General features: G+C 41.1%; 1 protein-coding gene across 1 annotated transcript in view; it reads right to left on the reverse strand.

Moving 5' to 3' along the window:
* The window catches only part of LOC124717004 (centrosomal protein of 164 kDa), a 630067-nt gene that overhangs the window by 142368 nt on the left and 467198 nt on the right, over positions 1 to 20501 (reverse strand). Inside the window, exon 14 of the mRNA XM_047243631.1 lies at positions 6728 to 6861. Within this exon, the coding sequence (XP_047099587.1) occupies positions 6728 to 6861 (134 nt within the window). The remainder of the gene's footprint in view (positions 1 to 6727; positions 6862 to 20501) is intronic.

The following is a 20501-nucleotide window of genomic DNA, read 5'->3' on the forward strand; positions in this document are numbered from 1 at the left end:
ATGGAAGAAATGGCACTCAACCAAAAGTGATAAGGACTACCTGGAGTTCAAACAGCAAAGATCTTCTACAGCAAAACTCATTAGATCAGTAAAAAGACTATTTGAAAAGAACCAACTTACACAAATGGATAAAGATTTTAAGAGAAACAATAACAGATCCTTTTACAGCACATTCAGACAGAAACTACAAAAATATGTAGCACCAAATCTGGGTTTTAAAGATACCAGTGGAAAACTGGCAATGAATAATGAAGAAAATTGTGAAATATTAGCAAAATATTTTGAACAACTCCTCAACTGTCAGGAACCTATTGAAAAATTACCAGCCAACACCCCAAACACAGTAAACAATAATTCTGAACCCGCATGCCTCATAGAAATCAGAGAAATCATTAAAAACCTTAAGAACAATAAAGCACCAGGGGAAGACATGATAATTGCAGAAATGTGGAAAAGTGTGGATAATACAACTCAAGAAAAACTACTGAGAATAATCAATGAGATTTGGAGAACGGAACGTATACCGGAAGAATGGAAAACTGCATTAATCCACCCCATCTTCAAGAAAGGGGATAAAACCGATGCAAATAACTACAGAGGGATATCTTTACTTCCGGTAACGTATAAAATTCTATCTAAGGCCCTACAAAACAGATTAGAGAAACAACTTGATCAAGAAATTGGTGAATACCAAGCAGGCTTTAGGAAGGGAAGATCTTGTGTGGAGCAAATTTTAAACTTGAAGTTAATTATTAAATATAGACGATTAAGAGGAAAAGACATCTTTATCACGTTTGTTGACTTCAAGAAGGCGTACGACTCCGTTGACAGAACAACCTTGGTTAACATCCTTAGTGAGTTTGGAGCAGACAAGAAAAAACAGTCGCAATCGCCAAAGAAACACTTACGGATACCTATGCAAAAGTAAAGTTCCGTGGTGAGGTATCCAGACCATTCAAAATCAGAACAGGGTTAAGACAAGGAGATGGGTTGTCACCTACCCTATTCAACTGTGTGTTAGAAAAAGTTATTAGAGAGTGGAGGAAGAAAACGACTGAAGAAGGAATACAAAAAATCAGATTAGGAAGAATAAAGGATGGATTAGAAGTAGATTGCCTCGCTTTTGCTGATGACTTAGCGATTCTGGCAGGAAGTTTGGAAGAAGCAGTCAAACAGATCAATATTCTGAATGAAACAGCAGGAAAAGCAGGACTGAAAATCTCCTTTGAAAAGACAGAGTACCTAACCACTGTAAAAGAGGCACCGAACAATATGATTACAAAGTATGGCCGGATAAAGAAGGTTTCTAATTTCAAATATTTAGGGGAAATCATCCAGCCCAATGCTTCAGATAAAGAAGGAAATAAAACAAGAACAAGAAAAATGGAAATGGCATTCCAGCTAACAAATAATGTGTACAACAAGAAGTCAGTATCAATTAACGCAAAAATAAGGCACTACAACACTGTGATTAAGCCAGAGTGTCTGTATGCATCTGAATGTTTAGCAATGAACACTAACAAGGAAATGGAAGCTATAGCAAAAAAGGAGCGAAAAATCATTACAAGAGTACTTGGGCCGAGGTTTGAGAATGGGACTTGGAAGCTTAGAAGTAATAGAGAAGTGTATGACAAAATTGAGAAAGTGGGAGATACTATGAGGAAGAGAAGAGTAAGCTTTTATGCCCTTTTGAAAAGAATGAATGATGAAAGGCTGACAAAGAAAATATTCATGTTTTTTGACAAGAACCCCAGAACCCAAATTACCTGGTTCAAAGAAGTCAAAGCAGACTTAGAGGAGATGGGTACAGGAGAAGATGATATAACCAACAGAGACTTAATGAGAGACAAAATTCAACATTTTGAAGGATTTGAAGTGAAGAAGAGAAGAACTAGAGGAACAGTGTGGACAGAGACCGAAGGGAGCAGCACAGAGAGAGGATGAACACATATTGGCAGAAGAGAAAAGAGGAGGAGCGCAATAGGAGAAATGTACATTGAAAAATAGTTGTTTAACGCGGTCCCTAGACGGCCAAAATCGGAATAAAAACAAAAAACAAAAAAAAGAGATTTTCATACATTTTACAGAAACTACCTTCCATATTTTATTTAGTTTCCTGTTTTACTTTTCTTTCACAAATAAATAAAATTAAGTTCAATTACTCTACCTGCCTACGATATTTCACTTTCCATTTTTACCGGCACTTTATCTTGAGCATTCCTGTTGCTGTAATCAGCACTGCTTTGAGCGTAAATGCCTAGATATTTCTCCCCAAGCCAACAAAATGAATAATGAACTCAGAGTCATTTCTTATTTTATTAAGTACAAGGACAATCACACAACCAAAGAAGAACCTTTTGTAAACTGTCTTCGGCACACAAGTTGCACATGGAAAAAGTGAATCATACTGTGGTCTCCTGGCAGTGGCATGGCATACTGTAAGAATCAGTTATATTGCATTAGTCCACAAGGTGATGCTTCATTATACTGTGTTAATTCCACCTGAAGCTGTACACTAGACAAATACCTTGTGCCATACCATGCACAAGACCACTTCTTATGCCATTCCAATGGGTGCCCTGCCCAAAAGCACATTTAAAAATAAACTACATTTAGTCTACACTTAAATATACTTTTAAATGTGACTATCTACCACCTAATGCCAACTCTATGTTGTGAGTAGCAATCTATTCTAATTCATATCACAGTACCGCAGAATTTTTTAAAATGATGTCATATTTGTCATGAATGTACTGTTTTTTTACAATCTCACTTGAAAAAACTATGAGATCATAAAGAGACAGAATGGTATAGTTAGTGTTTACCTTCAGGTGGCTGTCCTGTCAGCACTAAAATTCTGACTCAGGAGGTAAGTTCTAGCTAGCCATTCTGCCTCTTGGTAATCGCATAACCAAATCAAAGAATTTCGTAGTGACACAATATTCCAGTTTATACACTTGAAAACAGCAGAAGTGATGTGCGACACTACATTTAACCTTCCAACGAATGATACTCGGCAATGATAAAGTGGTTTAACAAAAAAAGCATGACTACCGTGCAAATTTATTATTTGTTTTTTATGTGGTGAAAGACACTGAGAGACAACATGCATCTTGAAGGTGAGGTGGCGACTGCAGTAACTTTGTGTACCCATTTTGTATCACTGGGCCAAACAAGAGGAGTGCACTGGCCCAGAAATACAAGCAAAAGGTGAACAGTGCTAGGATTAACTTTTGAAGGGGAGGAGGAGGAGGAGATTATAGTGTCTCGTTGACAACGAAGTCATTAAGGATTGAGCACAAGCTGAGATTAGGGAAGAAAGGGCTAGAAAACTGGCCATGCCCTTTCAAAGGAATCATCCCAGCACTTCCCTGCTAAGATTTAGGGAAAATCACCGAAAACCTAAATCAGGAGGACTGGATTGTGGTTTGAACCATCATCCTCCTGAATGTGAGTCCAGTGTGCTAACCACTATGCCAGAAGAAGACTTTGGAAGACAAAAGAAGATTGTACTGTAATTAGTACTGAGAACTGTCAAGCTGAGAGTGAACTTCACATTCTGAGTTACAAAATTCTTGGCAATGTTCTTGCACAATCACCTGTTGTCGTGAGAAGACTATTGTATTACACTTGAAGAAAACACTGTTTATGTCATTATGAAGAGGGCCACATTTATTTATGAAAATGAATACTGTGCTGAATTCTCATCTTCCAGCAGAAGCTGCACAATTCTGAGAAGAAGGCCATAAACTGACACAGTCACAGTTGACATAAAGTGATTAGTATAATATTTAGCATTCACTGCTCAAGATAAAATCCAAACTTTGTGAATAACAGACAGAAAAACATTACAACATATGAGACAACTGCTTTGAGAAGTTGTATAAACCAAACTATTTCACAGATTGAGTTAACATTTCACTTACATTATTATACAAAATGAAAATGTTGTGTTGTTCCATGGGAGGTACAAGGATGTACCATATGTAAATTGAATATGTAAGGTAACAGATGGGAGTGACAGCATTCACCATTAATTTGAGAGAAATAGCCTCATGTGGTACGGGCAAGCATCAGAAGTGAAGACAAATCTGTGGCAAAAACTACTCTATTGAGATTCAGATACCAAGTAGTCAGGGTTAGATACAGTCAAGAATGACACACAAATGACAGGCTTCAAACCTGAGGATGTGCTCGACAAGTAGTTGTGGCAAAAAGCACCCAGGCAAACAGATGCTGTGTCAGTGCAAGACACACACAGACAAATGAAGAAACAGTGCAGCACTATGTTTTCACACTGTGAAATAATGTCTTTGCAGTTTTCCTAAAGCAGTACAATGCATTTCTCAAAAAAGCTTGAAAAAGTCACCTTCATAGATTTGAAGATCTCTAAGAGCAATTATGTACAAAAGATTTTGAGTATTTTAACAAAGTCACCAGCTGCATGCACAGTGTGCAAGTTGTGTGATCACAAGATCCCTCATAGAAATTCTATATTTATTGAATAGAAAAGTACTATATAAAAATGAATATTTGTTTGTTTGTCTCCTATGGGTTTATAAACCATTTGTCCAATTATAATGAAACTTTGATGAATTGCTGTGCTCATTCCCCTGAAGAACCACCCACTGTTGATAGTGGTGGAGATAACGGGGTGACAAGAAGCTAATTCAGGAACATCTGGAGGAACTTCAAACAAATTTTGTATATACATCACCCATTATTTGTACAATTATTCATACAAAAAGTGGGAGTAACATATCCAACCACACCTAGGAGTGAGGATTGGGGTAACAAGATGTGCCATGTAAAAGTATTGGATAACAACCAATATCAGTATCAGATTCATAGTATGGGATTGGTAGACTTACTGGTGATAGTCACAATGATGTTTCACCCCTACAGTTGGAGGTATGGGACTTATAAAATTATGTGTTACACAATGTATTTACGACCATTGAAAGATGTTTGTCAGCTGCTGAAGAAAATTTATTTAATGTAGTTCTGAAGGTAGAACATGCTTGTTGAGCATGGGGTTTCTCTGTAAGTGCATGTTAACTGAACAGCAATGGAGACAGCATCGCTATTGGGCAGGGTAATGCAGGCGGCGGCTCACGTTTTACCACACTTGCTGTTCTCAATGTTTTCTTTGTGCAGTGGACACCCACCTAAAACTTGCACCAACCTCCATGGAAGAAATTTGCTGTGACAATGCACAAAAGAGGTTACGGAACAATAGAAGCTCAATGTATAATTGCAGACAGAGCATTGTTTGAATCTGTTTCCTGAGTGTAAAAAGTTGGTATAATATGAAATTTATGAAAGAAGAAAATTCTTTCATTTAGTAGTGTGGACAGAAGTAGTATATTGGTGAATTTTCAGCACTCAGCAACACACCAAAAAAGAGGAGAAGTCAATGATAAAAGGCATATATGGTATAGCTCAATGTTGATTTGGAGAGCGAGAGAGAGAGAGCGAGAGAGAGAGAGAGAGAGAGAGAGAGAGAGAAGATTTTCAAGTCAGGGCACAGGTAACAGAAAAAAGGCATTTTGATGTTAGAAGCCTAACCTCCAGCTAACATTAGTGCCACTACCAAGCAAATACATCACAGAGATACTCAGGAAACAATTTAAGGTGGTGTAAAGATGGTGATAAAACAGCGTGTATCTGTAATGCCTGATATAACTGGCACAAATATGGCTTGTTACCTAGAAAAATTTAATGGGATGGTAAGACACTCCAAGCACCCCTATGGCAGAGTGTTTTGGCTGAAAGGCTGTAACATAAGCATAGCTCAGGAATGCAAGAAGCAACTTCAACCAAATCTGGTAAGTACATGACTCATTACTGGCATTAAAAAGGCTGAGATACCCCTACTACCGCTTGGGATGGGACTGAGGATCAGACGGGGCGACATGTAAAAATGACCAAAAGTTGCCTGTTGGTATTTATTTCCTACAATTAGTTGACATGCTATGCTTTAAAACTATGAACCACAACCTCTCTCATTTGTGTTGTTCAAAACATCAACCACACTGTATTTTGAGGCCAAAGTTCATGCCATACAATTCAGTACCACAGATACATTTCGACAGTCAGTTACTGACAGTGTTACAAGTTTCTTCAGAATTCAGATGAAACTGCAGGGCAACATTCATTAGAGATACATGCATGGTGTATTATTCCAGTTGCAGGTTGCCTATCTGACGCCTTCCAGGGGCAACAAAAATTTGATTTTCAATATTTCATATAATTATTGACTAAATTCAAAAATTTTAAATGCTGTCATAATTTATATACAAATACATATGAAATACGTGAAAATTTTGTGAAATGTATGCAATGTATGTGTATGTAGGTGAAACTGCAGGCAAAACAAATTTACCATAACATATACAATATCCTTGTAAAAGTGATCCACAGATGAATACTTCTACTACTACTACTACTGCTACTGCTACTGATGTTGTTGTTGAATAATAACAAACCAAAATAACAAAAACAAATTTCAATTAATATCGATGCCATTCATGTGCCATACGGCACAATTTTCTCCCTTCTCTAATATCACAGTTTGAATTTTGATGACAGTGCACACTCATTATATTGACCACACAGCACTCAATGGTTTTGTGCTGGCAATAGCGTTATCTGAGAGCTACTGAAAATCTTTTCAGCAGTTGTTGTAGTGAACCGCAAGTAAAATAATTACTGCACATCATTTTACCTGAGAATACGCTCCTGCTGCTCTGTGTTGACCCTGATAGCATCCAGTCGACACCGGGATTCACTGATAATCCTCTCTCGTTCCACTTCTTCCTTCAGTGCCAGTCGTTCAGCCAGCTCTGAAAGTCTTTGTTCCTAACAGAAACAAAACATTGAGTTTTAATTCACGTTGCCTAATTCAATATAATAATATTCACAAACTGAACTACTGCATTATCAGTGTGCCAGTCTTTCCTTCTCAGTGATCTCCATTACTATACGGTTAAGAAGGTGCATGGTGTATTATTCCAGTTGCAGGTTGCCTATCTGACGCCTTCCAGGGGCAACAAAATTTGATTTTCAATATTTCATATAATTATTGACTAAATTCAAAAATTTTAAATGCTGTCATAATCTACTGTTTAAGAGGTACAAACCTGTGTTAAAAGTGTAAAGCAGTATTACATTTAGGAAAGGCAGTATAACACACAGCTCAAAAATACCCAAACTGTATTTATAAAATATTTAAGAATGAGAGCACGTGACAACTTGCAGCAAATTATACACACAATTTCAGACCTTTACAAAACTTTTCCTCAGAATGGCCCACATCCCCTCCACCTCCCTCACCACCACCATCATCAAAAGCGATGAAAGGAAAAAAATTCTTCGCTTTCTACATTTTCGCTGTTCATGCAATAGTACTTCTATATCAGGCACAACATTTTAATTATTATTCCTTTACTATTAACTGCTCACGCTAAATTTGTCAGAGAGTATCCATTTATACCACTGAATGTACCTGCAAAATCATATCATTGTCTAACACATAGTTAATCATATCATAAACAATAAGATGAAAGAAAAAGTAGGTTTTTCTTAAAGTGGAATGTAGACTCCCCAGACTATACTCATCCAGTATTTCATGAGAGCACTTCAGGAGCTAATGAAAACATTTAAATGTAATTTCAGCCGCCCACTGCGGCTGAGCAGTTCTAGGCGCTTCAGTCTGGAACCACGCTGCTGCTACAGTCGCAGGTCCAAATCCTGCCTCTGGCGTGGATGTGTGTGATGTCCTTAGGTTGGTTAAGTTTAAGTAGTTCTAAATCTAGGGGACTGATGACCTCAGATATTAAGTCCCATAGTGCTTAGAGCCATTTGAACCATTTGTAATTTCAGACCTTCTCTAACCTTTCTCTTGCTTACGTGTTCAATATTTACTAGCTCCGCAGATGATGAAGAGATTGATGAAATGTATGATGAGATAAAAGAAATTATTCAGATAGTGAAGGGAGATGAAAATTTAATAGTCCATGGATCACTGGAATTCAATAGTAGGAAAAGGGAGAGAAGGAAATGTAGTAGGTGAATATGGATTGGGGGGGGGAAGAAATGAAAGAGGAAGCTGCCTGGCAGAATTTTGCACAGAGCATAACTTAATCATAGCTAGCACTTGGTTCCAGAATCATAACAGAAGGTTGTACACGTGGTAGAAGCCCGGAGATACTGACAGGTTTCAGATAGATTATATAATGGTAAGACAAAGATTCGGGAACGAGGTTTTAAATTGTAAGACTTTTCCAGGGGCAGATGTGGACTCTGAGCACAATCTATTGGTTATGAACTGTAGATTAAAACTGAAGAAACTGCAAAAAGGTGGGAATTTGAGGAGATGGGACCTGGATAAACTGAAAGAACCAGAGGTTGTAGAGAACTTCAGGGAGAGCATTAGGAAATGTTTGACAAGAATGGGGGAAAGAAATACAGTAGAAGAAGACTGGGTAGCTTTGAGAGACGAAATAGTGAAGGTAGCAGAGGATCAAGTAGGTAAAAAGAAGAGTGCTAATAGAAATCCTTGGGTAACAGAAGAGATATTGAATTTAATTGATGAAAGGAGAAAATATAAAAATGCAGTAAATGAAGCAGGCAAAAAGGAATACGAACGTCTCAAAAATGAGATCGACAGGAAGTGCAAAATGGCTAAGCAGGGATGGCTAGAGAACAAATGTAAGGATGTAGAGGCTTATCTCACTAGGGGTAAGATAGATACTGCCTACAGGAAAATTAAAGAGACCTTTGGAGAAAAGAGAACCACTTGTATGAATATCAAGAGCTCAGATGGAAACCCAGTTCTAAGCAAAGAAGGGAAAGCAGAAAGGTGGAAGGAGTATATAGAGGGTCTATACAAGGGCGATGTACTTGAGGACAATATTATGGAAATGGAAGAGGATGTAGATGAAGATGAAATGGGAGATATGATATTGTGTGAAGAGTTTGACAGAGCACTGAAAGACCTGAATCGCAACAAAACTCCGGGAATAGACAACATTCCATTAGCACTACTGACAGCCTTGGGAGAGCCAGTCCTGACAAAACTCTACCATCTGGTGAGCAAGATGTATGAGACAGGCGAAATACCCTTGGACTTCAAGATGAATATAATAATTCCAATCCCAAAGAAGGCAGATGTTGGCAGATGTGAAAATCACCAAAGTATCAGTTTAATAAACCATTGCTGCAAAATATTAACACGAATGGAAAAACTGGTAGAAGCCGACCATGGGGAAGATCAGTTCGGATTCCATAGAAATGTTGGAACATGTGGGGCGATACTGATCCTACGACTTATCTTAGAAAATAGATTAAGGAAAGGCAAACCTACATTTCTAGCATTTGTAGACTTAGAGAAAGCTATTGACAATGCTGACTGGAATACTCTCTTTCAAATTCTGAAGGTGGCAGGGGTAAAATACAGGGAACGAAAGGCTATTTACAATTTGTAGAGAAACCAGATGGCAGTTATAAGAGTCGAGGGACATGAAAGGGAAGCAGTGGTTGTGAAGGGAGTGAGACAGGGTTGTAGCCTCTCCCCGATGTTATTCAATCTGTATATTGACCAAGCAGTAAAGGAAATGAAAGAAAAAATTGGAGTAGGAATTAAAATCCATGAAGAAGAAACAAAAACTTTGAGGTTCGCCGATGACATTGTAATTCTGTCACAGACAGCAAAGAACCTGGAAGAGTAGCTGAATGGAATGGACAGTGTCTTGAAAGGACGACATAAGATGAACATCAACAAAAGAAAAATGAGAATAATGGAATGTAGTCGAATTAAATCAGGTGATGCTGTGGGAATTAGATTAGGAAATGAGACGCTTAAAGTAGTAAATGAGTATTGCTATTTGGGGAGCAAAATAACTGATGATGGTCGAAGTAGAAAGGATATAAAATGTAGACTGGCAATGGCAAGGAAAGCATTTCTGAAGAAGAGAAATTTGTTAACATCGAGATTTGATTTAAGTGTCAGGAAGTCGTTTCTGAAAGTATTTGTATGGAGTGTAGCAATGTGTGGAAGTGAAACATGTACGATAAATAGTTTAGACAAGAAGAGAATAGAAGCTTTCGAAATGTGGTGCTACAGAAGAATGCTGAAGATTAGATGGGTAGATCACATAACTAATGAGGAGGTATTGAATAGAATTGGAGAGAAGAGAAATTTGTGGCTCAACTTGACTAGAAGAAGGGATCGGTTGGTAGGGCATATTCTGCGGCATTAAGGGATCACCAATTTAATATTGGAGGGCAGCGTGGAGGGTAAAAATCGTAGAGGGAGACCAAGAGATGAATACACTACACAGATTCAGAAGGATGTAGGTTTCAGTAGGTACTGGGAGATGAAGAAGCTTGCACAGGATAGAGTAACATGGAAAGCTGCATCAAACCAGTCTCTGGACTGAAGACTACAACAACAACAACTTATTTGTAAAGTTGTAATATGTCTGGCTTTCCAGCCATCATATTTAGGTACAACAAGCTCTTTATGGAGCAGTTGAGAAGGCAGCAGCGACAAGACGATGCAATGTAGTGTGAGGTATTGGAGACAGATGATCTGCTCAGTACGGGTATCATAGGAAAGACTGCCTAAACTGCAGTCCTTCTCCATGAATTGGTGCTGCATTCGAAAGTTGCGCACCAAAATGATAATCTTCTGTTATCAATACTAGATGAACTAAACAGCATATTTACCTCTGTTTCAAATTAAAGCATCTCTCAATAGCGTACAGTCATTCCATTATTTCACAAGTATTAATAACCAGCAGAATAATAAACAACTGCTAAACAAATAAAGCAGACGAAGCACTTCGGTAATCTTCGGATTGTGCCTAACCTGGAAGGTGGATGAAGTTGTTTGGCTGTAAGGTCATACCTGATTGGGCAGTCACAGAGGACAGACATGTTCTCTGCAATGGTATCAATTCAGACTTAATTTGCAATGTCTAATTTGTAAATATGATAACTGGTTTGGCAGTGTCAGAGGACAGACATGTTGTCTGCCATGATCAGTGTTAGTTAAGACTTCATTAGCAATGTATGGTTATTTGGACTTGTGGTTGAGAATAATGTGATAGTTATTATGGAAATACACAGTTTATTATTTTGTTGAAGAACGGAAATTATTTGTGGCTTTAAAGTGGAATGTAATTGTGCCATTTCTCATGCTCTGCCAATAAAAAGCAAGTGGCACCCCATATAAACAAACTGATTGGAAATTCAGTTATTTCTAAAATAACAGCTCCTCGCTGAGAGTTTCTTACATCCTCAAGATACTGGATTCACAACCTAAATGCTGTTTCCTGCGCAGGGGGCAACAACTATAAAAGACTGCAGGTTGGTGAACATTTATTAGAAGTTGTGCATTCCACTCAGGGTGGTGGAAGCAAATGGGCACCTCATGTGTACTGCAATCTTAGTACAAATGAGAGCAGTGATACGTCATCTGTCGTAACACAAAGGAGGTATGAAGGAGAGAAATATTTTTGTGGGGAGGGGTCTATCTCTATCTGTCTCTCTGTCTCTCTCTCTCTCTCTCTCTCTCTCTCTCTCTCTCTCTCTCTCTCTCTCTCTCTCTCTCACACACACACACACACACACACACACACACACACACACATATATATATATATATATATATAATGGAAGGAAACATTCCACATGGGAAAAATTATATATAAAAACAAAGATGAGGTGACTTACTGAACGAAAGCGTTGGCAGTTCGATAGACACACAAACAAACAAACACAAACATACACACAAAATTCAAGCTTTAGCAACAAACTGTTGCCTCATCAGGAAAGAGGGAAGGAGAGGGGAAGACGAAAGGAAGTGGGTTTTAAGGGAGAGGGTAAGGAGTCATTCCAATCCCGGGAGCGGAAAGACTTACCTTAGGGGGAAAAAGGACAGGTATACACTCGCACACACGCACATATCCATCCACACATACAGACACAAGCAGACATATTTAAAGACAAAGAGTTTGGGCAGAGATGTCAGTCGAGGCAGAAGTGTAGAGGCAAAGAAGTTGTTGAAAGACAGGTGAGGTATGAGCGGCGGCAACTTGAAATTAGCGGAGATTGAGGCCTGGCGGATGACGAGAAGAGAGGATATACTGAAGGGCAAGTTCCCATCTCCGGAGTTCGGATAGGTTGGTGTTGGTGGGAAGTATCCAGATAACCCGGACGGTGTAACACTGTGCCAAGATGTGCTGGCTGTGCACCAGGGCATGTTCAGCCACAGGGTGATCCTCATTACCAACAAACACTGTCTGCCTGTGTCCATTCATGCGAATGGACAGTTTGTTGCTGGTCATTCCCACATAGAATGCATCACAGTGTAGGCAGGTCAGTTGGTAAATCACGTGGGTGCTATCACACGTGGCTCTGCCTTTGATCGTGTACACCTTCTGGGTTACAGGACTGGAGTAGGTGGTGGTGGGAGGGTGCATGGGACAGGTTTTGCATCGGGGGCGGTTACAAGGATAGGAGCCAGAGGGTAGGGAAGGTGGTTTGGGGATTTCATAGGGATGAACTAACAGGTTATGAAGGTTAGGTGGACGGCGGAAAGACACTCTTGGCGGAGTGGGGAGGATTTCATGAAGGATGGATCTCATTCCAGGGCAGGATTTGAGGAAGTCGTATCCCTGCTGGAGAGCCACATTCAGAGTCTGGTCCAGTCCCGGAAAGTATCCTGTCACAAGTGGGGCACTTTTGTGGTTCTTCTGTGGGGAATTCTGCATTTGAGGGGACGAGGAAGTGGCTCTGGTTATTTGCTTCTGTACCAGGTCGGGAGGGTAGTTGCGGGATGCGAAAGCTGTTTTCAGGTTGTTGGTGTATTGATTCAGGGATTCCGGAGTGGAGCAGATTCGTTTGCCACGAAGACCTAGGCTGTAGGGAAGGGACCGTTTGATGTGGAATGGGTGGCAGCTGTCATAATGGAGGTACTGTTGCTTGTTGGTGGGTTTGATGTGGACGAACATGTGAAGTTGGCCATTGGACAGGTGGAGGTCAACGTCAAGGAAAGCGGCATGGGATTTGGAGTAGGACCAGGTGAATCTGATGGAACCAAAGGAGTTGAGGTTGGAGAGGAAATTCTGGAGTTCTTCTTCACTGTGAGTCCAGATCATGAAGATGTCATCAATAAATCTGTACCAAACTTTGGGTTGGCAGACTTAGGTAACCAAGAAGGCTTCCTCTAAGCGACCCATGAATAGGTTGGCGTACGAGGGGGCCATCCTGGTACCCATGGCTGTTCCCTTTAATTGTTGGTATGTCTGGCCTCATTACCCTAGCCAGCTTCATCCTGACCCACAACTTCTTCACTCTTTGTCTTTAAATATGTCTGCTTGTGTCTGTATATGTGTGGATGGATATGTGTGTGTGTGCGAGTGTATACCAGTCCTTTTTTCCCCCTAAGGTAAGTCTTTCCGCTCCCGGGATTGGAATGACTACTTACCCTCTCCCTTAAAACCCACATCCTTTAGTCTTTCCCTCTCCTTCCCTGTTTCCTGATGAGGCAACAGTTTGTTGCGAAAGCTTGAATTTTGTGTGTACGTTTGTGTTTGTTTGTGTGTCTATCGACCTGCCAGCGCTTTCGTTCGGTAAGTCACCTCAACTTTGTTTTTTTTTATATATATATATATATATATATATATATATATATATATATATATATATATATATATATATATATATATATATATATATATATATATATATAGATAGGCGCTGGCAGGTCGATAGACACACAAACAAACACAAACATACACACAAAATTCTAGCTTTCGCAACCAATGGTTGCCTCGTCAGGAAAGAGGGAAGGAGAAGGAAAGACAAAAGGATATGGGTTTTAAGGGAGAGGGTAAGGAGTCATTCCAATCCCGGGAGCGGAAAGACTTACCTTAGGGGGAAAAAAGGACAGGTATACACTCGCACACACACACATATCCATCCACACATACACAAGCAGATATTTTCTTCCTCTCTCTTTTTCAACTTGCCATAATCAGATGTCTTATGCTATTTTGTATGCAGTGGTTCAATTCTTTACAGAATCAGAATTTTATTGGTATTTTACTATTGGACAGGGAGCTTCCCCCTAGGGACAACTCTGAGGATGCTGGAAAGGACCTCGCGTGTTGCACTGAATGTTGTTATGGGAACAGCAGAATACTTCCATGAAGCAGATGCTCATCTTATTCAAATGCCAACAACAGCATCTGGTGCAGCACCCATGAAACTTCCGAATAAATACTATGACAGGCAAGCCTCAGATATAACAGTTTTGTGGATAGTCAATTGAAGTGGGTGACTACAAAATTAAAGGCACAAAAATGTAACAGTTGAAAATGGCATTTGCACTTATCAGATAGTGATTTCAGAAGTACCACTGTTACAGTTTCAATTGCAAATTTGTGTACTTGTTTGCATTAATTTTATTTGCCATATGGGTTGGACCCTAGATGACTGGAAAACCATGGCCTGGTCAGGTGAGTACTGTTTTCAGTTGGTAAGAGGTGATGGTAGGGTTCAACTCTGGTGCAGACCCCATGAAGCCATGAACCCAGGTTGTCAACAAGGCATTGCACAAGCTGGTGGTAACTCCATAATGATGTGTGCTGTGTTTACATGGGTGGACTGGGTTCTCTGGTCCAACTGAACTGATCATTGACTGTAAATGGTTATGTTCGACTACTTGGAGACCATCTGCAGCCATTCCCAGACTTCATGTTTCCTAACAACAATGGAATTTTTATGGATGACACTGGGCCGTGTCATTGGGCCACAATTGTTCGTGATTGATCTGAAGAACATTCTGGACAATTCAAGTGAATGATTTGGCCACCCAGATTGCCCAACATGAATCTCATCGAACATTTACGGGACATAATCAAGAGCTCAGTTCATGCACAAAATCCTGCAACAGCAACACTTTCACAATTATGGAATATAGAGGCACGATGGCTCAATATTTATGCACGTGACTTCCAATGACTTGTTGAATCCATGCTATGTTGAGCTGCTGCACTACACTGGGCAAAAGAAGGTTCAACAAAATATTAGGAGGTGTCCCACGACTTTTTTCACAACAGTGTACAATGTATGTTGCCAGGAGATCAGTAAAAACAAAACCAGTTCTATGGACCATCTTGTGGTTGAAATCAATACTTCCTTGCAGAAATTCCTTCTACATTAACTTGAGCTATCTCTTCTCAATAGCATTCGTTATAATCTGAGATGGATGGCTTTGAGAATTTCTATAAATATCCTCTTCTGTTACATGTCATTGCCCTCATTGCTCTATAAATTAAATTTTAAAAAAAGGAGCTTGATGCCAAGAGCAAGTGTATACTTAATAATAAAATTACATGTTTATTTCTACATGACAACTGATGATGTGTCATAAGAGTTCATGCAAATACAAAGTTGTATTCAGAATTAATCATCCTTATTTCAGTATGGCACACTGAGCATCACAGAACCAAATCAACAACAGCAAACCTGTACAACCACTCATGAGCCATGAATTAGAGATGCTTTTCTAGAAGCACATGACAACTCCCTTTCAACCCACCGATAACAGTGCTTTGTTGAGGACTTGACCCTGATATACGACCACTCAACTTCTATCTAGAACTCAAGGAGACTGGCCAGGGTCGGGTGCAAAGTACACACATATCATTTGATGGCAACCCAGATGTTCTCAGTAAGATTGAGGTTGGACCTCTGAAAGCCACACGAGTAACCTCATGTCTGTAGATCATTCTTCGAACCTTTCTGAAAATTCAAGAGAGAATGCACATGTCACCTGTGGCATGTTAGTAAAGCCTCCGTATCGAGTTCTTTGGGAGGCAGACATTCGTCGGGCACTGTCATGTTGACAAGGTAGGTTGAGTGTAAGTGCGGTTCTGAGAGCCATTAAGTAGAAGCCGAGAGTCAAGTGCAGAGGAAGTAGAGAGACTCTCGAGTGAAACTGTGTTGTACTGAACAGGTACGACAATTAAAAGTGAGGTATAAGATCAGAATAGGAAGTGTGATAAAGAGAAACATGTTAATTATAGAATTCAGGGGAAGATAACATAATATGAAGTTATGAAGGAAGTTGCGTTCAAGTGGCTGATGTGTTTAATATTAACAATTGTGTGTGCACAATATGAAAAGGGGATGCAGGTAGGGCAGTGGAGAGCAGCCTAGTTTTCTGTGGTTGTGGTGAGCTTTTTGTGGTGTCACTGCCAGACACCACACTTGCTAGGTGGTAGCCTTTAAATCGGCCGCGGTCCATTAGTATACGTCGGACCCACGTGTCGCCACTATCAGTGATTGCAGACCGAGCGCCGCCACACGGCAGGTCAAGAGAGACTTCCTTGCACTCGCCCCAGTTGTACAACCGACTTTGCTAGCGATGGTTCACTGACAAAATACGCTCTCATTTGCCGAGACGATGGTTAGCATAGCATTCTACGTCATTTGCTATGACCTAGCAAGGCGCCATTATCAGTTGCTATTGATCTTGTAATTCATGTACCGTCAGACCGACATTCACCATTAATGGATTAAAGTTAAGTATTCCAACAGCTACATCCGTTTTTTCTAAAGTCTAATTTCCCTGTCCTGTTCCAGACCTCACGCCAGCCTGCGTGAGCTAAAACGCGTGCCTTTCGGCTTCCTCTATTAAAATGGGTTCGCTCTCCTGCCAATCCACAACATTTGGCAACAAGGCCAAACCGCGTTCTTATCGATATTGCCCTGATTTACTTGTGTAATGGCTTCGCCACTATCTCCAGATGTACTGTCCGAATTTTATCGCTTACAGAATCACCAGACGCAGGCCTTACTGGATGCCCTTGGACAGCTCGTCCAGGGTCAACATGCAATGCAAAACGATGCGGCAGCCGCCGCTCCACTGCTACTCCAGCCACAACACGCAGTCGCACCAACATTTCATCCTTTTGATGCTGCACTGGAAAGCTGGACGGAGTGATCACGCCAATTTGGATTCCATCTCGCCGCCTACAGAATTCAAGGTAACGAGCGGCAGCCATTTTTGTTGTCTTTCGTTGGGGTGACCACATACCGTGTGATAGTCAAATTATTTCCCCGACGCGATGTAGCATCTCTGTCCTATGACGAAATTTTGTCTGCATTAGATGCATATTTCAAAGAATCAGTCAATGTAGTTGCAAAAAGGTATACCTTCTTTCGTACAAAACGTACGGCAGATCAGACTAATCAGGAGTGGGTTGCAACTTTGCAAGGCCTTACTAGGGATTGTGGTTTTGAGTGTCAATGTGGACTCCCTTATTCAGATACTATGGTCCGTGATGCAATTGCACAGAATGTTTCTGATGATCGTATAAGGGAACAGATTTTGAAACTAGTCAATCCCTACCTTCAACAAGTGATAGACATATTGGATAGGCAGGACACACTTGACTTTGAAACTTCGCCACCCGTGTGTCAGGTTAACCGGCCCGCCGGGCAAGCTGCACGGAATGGTAACCAGCCCTCGCACCCGGCCGTGCAGCTGCCGCCAGGCTCTCAGCCACGTGTGCCGTGCAGGCAAGCTAATGCAGTGCTAAAATCATGCCCGCGGTGTGCTACTAGACATTCGCGTGAGAATTGCCCGTCACGCCAAGCTATTTGCTTTTTCTGTAATAAAAAAGGCCATGTTCAGAGTGTTTGCCAGAAAAAGCTCAGATCGGACACTCACAACCATTCCAGGCCCTTTGCTTCACGCCGAATTTGAACCAAGGATACTCAGGCTCGTGAAACTTTGCCCACAGAAATTCATGTAGTTCATTCCACTCCGCCCAGTGCCACTCTCTCTAACAGTGACTGTGTTCGTCCCACAAATAGTGTGCATCGACATCGCCGGAAATCCCGTCATGTCGCAAGTGATTCTGTACCAGTGTCAGTTCACGTTGCACGAGACAGTCGCTCTTGTCGTCAGCAGGACAATAAACTTTTTGTAGATTTGGACATTAACGGTGAAGTGATACCATTCCAGCTCGATACCGGAGCTGCAGTTTCACTGATCAATCACGACATGTACAAACAGCTGGGCACACCTCCGTTGCGTGCCGCAAATGTTAAGTTAAGTAGTTATTCAGGATAAGCGATCCCTGTGTTAGGACAGTGCAGCCTTCTTGCAACATACAAAGGACAAACAAAACTTGTGTCATTTTACGTCCTTCGTTCTTCTTCTGCAGTGAACTTGTTTGGTTTCGATTTATTTCAGTTGTTTAACTTGTCTATAGTAAATCAGGTCCTATCAGTGAACCAGACTGTGCCTTCCGACAGTGTTTCTCGTCTATGTGAAGAATTTGCAGATATTTTTGCACTGGGCCTTGGTTGCGCTAAGAACTATTATAAAGCACATTTGGAACTGAAAGTCAACGCGCAACCGAAATTTTTCAGAGCGCGCAATGTTCCACACACATTGCGTGATGAGGTCGCAAAAACATTACACGATTTGGAATCACAAGGTGTGATTGAACGTGTGCAGGCTTCTCTCTGGGCATCACCCTTAGTAATTTTGCAAAACCTTCCGGAAAATTGAGACTTTGTGTGGACTTCAAGGCAACAGTGAATCCGCAACTAGTGATTGCAACTTTTCCTTTACCCCGCCCGGAAGATCTTTTTGACAAACTGTGCCCGGGTACATATCTTTCGAAGTTGGACCTAACAGATGCATACTTGCAAATACCGGTGGACGAAGAATCCCAGCGCGTTTTGGTGGTTAACACGCACCTTGGTTTGTATCGATTCAAACGACTGCCATTCGGGTGTGCATCCGTCCCTGCATTGTTTCAGCAATATCTACAAACTGTTCGTGCATCGGTCCCTACTGCAGCAAACTATCTGGACGATATTGTGATCTCCGGAAAGATGGAAGAAGAACATTTAGCCAATCTCAGAACATTATTTCAGGTCTTGCGACAAAATGGTCTTCGCTTGCGGAAGGACAAATGTGTGTTTTTTGCTCGTGACTTGCCCTACCTGGGACATGTAATCAATGCCCAAGGCATACATCCCAGTCCCGAGCACCTCTGTGCTATACAAGACTTGCCTTCGCCGCAGAATTTGAAGCAGCTACAGAGTGTGCTGGGAAAAATCAACTATTACCATAAATATGTGCACCACGCCTCTTCCATTTCAGCTCCGCTTCATCGTTTACACCGTAAAGGTGTTCCGTTCGTCTGGACGATGGAATGCGAATGCGCCTTTCGCCAGTTGAAATCGGCGTTGCTTTCCAATACTTGCCTTACACCATTCAATCCCCAGAAGCCCCTTTTGTTGATGGTGGATGCATCGGATTTCAGGATCGGTGCTGTGCTTGCACACAAAGATGGATCGCACGATCGCCCTATTGTCTTTGCATCCAAATTGCTCTCGTCTGCGCAAAGAAATTATTCACAGATCGAGAAAGAAGCATTGGCTCTCGTATTTGGTGTTACAAAGTTTCATGATTTCTTGTATGGTCGTCACTTTACCATCATCACAGACCACAAATCTTTGACATCGCTTTTTCATCCGAACAAGCCTGTACCTCCACGTACAGTGTAGAAATTCATTCGCTGGCCTATTTTCCTCTCGCAGTACCGCTACGATATCTTGTATCGGTCCACTGCTAAGCACAGAAACGCCGATGCGTTGTCCTGTTTTCCTGTTGCTGAGGATAGGGCATTCGATTCCTCTGAATTTGCTTGCATGTTCATTGATGCAGAAACAGATGACTTGGTCGAATCGTTTCTGATTGATTTTCGTCGTGTAGCTACAGCCACAGCTGCTGACCCTGTCCTTGCTACCGTTCTGCGTTTTGTTGCTACGCAATGGCCCTTGTCAAAGTCACGGATCAGGGATCCATTGGTTCGCCAATTTTTTGCTCACAAGGAGAGACTTTTTGTTCGACATGGTGTTTTGCTGTTGCGTTGTGATAATGATCAGTCCAGGGTCGTAGTACCACGTTCGTTACAGTCCTCTGTCTTACAGATTCTCCACCAAAGACATTGGGGTATAGTGAGAACGAAACAACTTGCTCGTCAGCACTGTACTTGGTTTGGAATCGATGCCGCGATTACGAATATGTGCTCTTCTTGCATGATGTGTGCCGAACAACAATCAGCACCACCGCGGAAATTCTTTGCATGGCCAAAAGCCACTTCCCCTTGGCAACACTTACACATTGATTTTGCTGGTCCATTCTGGAATGCTCAATGGTTGGTTGTGGTAGATTCATTCAGTAATTTTCCTTTTGTTGTCCGGATGTCTTCCACGACGTCATCTGCCACCATCCAAGCGTTATCTGCTATCTTTTGCATTGAAGGTCTTCCACAGACTATTGTCTCCGACAATGGCCCACAATTCATGCCGCAGAATTTCAGTCATTCTGCAAGGCCAATGGTATTCAAGATCTGACATCCGCGCCGTTTTTGCCACAGTCAAACGGTGCCGCTGAACGA

The sequence above is a fragment of the Schistocerca piceifrons genome, chromosome 9, assembly GCF_021461385.2.
Source record: "Schistocerca piceifrons isolate TAMUIC-IGC-003096 chromosome 9, iqSchPice1.1, whole genome shotgun sequence".
Lineage (NCBI taxonomy): Eukaryota > Metazoa > Arthropoda > Insecta > Orthoptera > Acrididae > Schistocerca > Schistocerca piceifrons.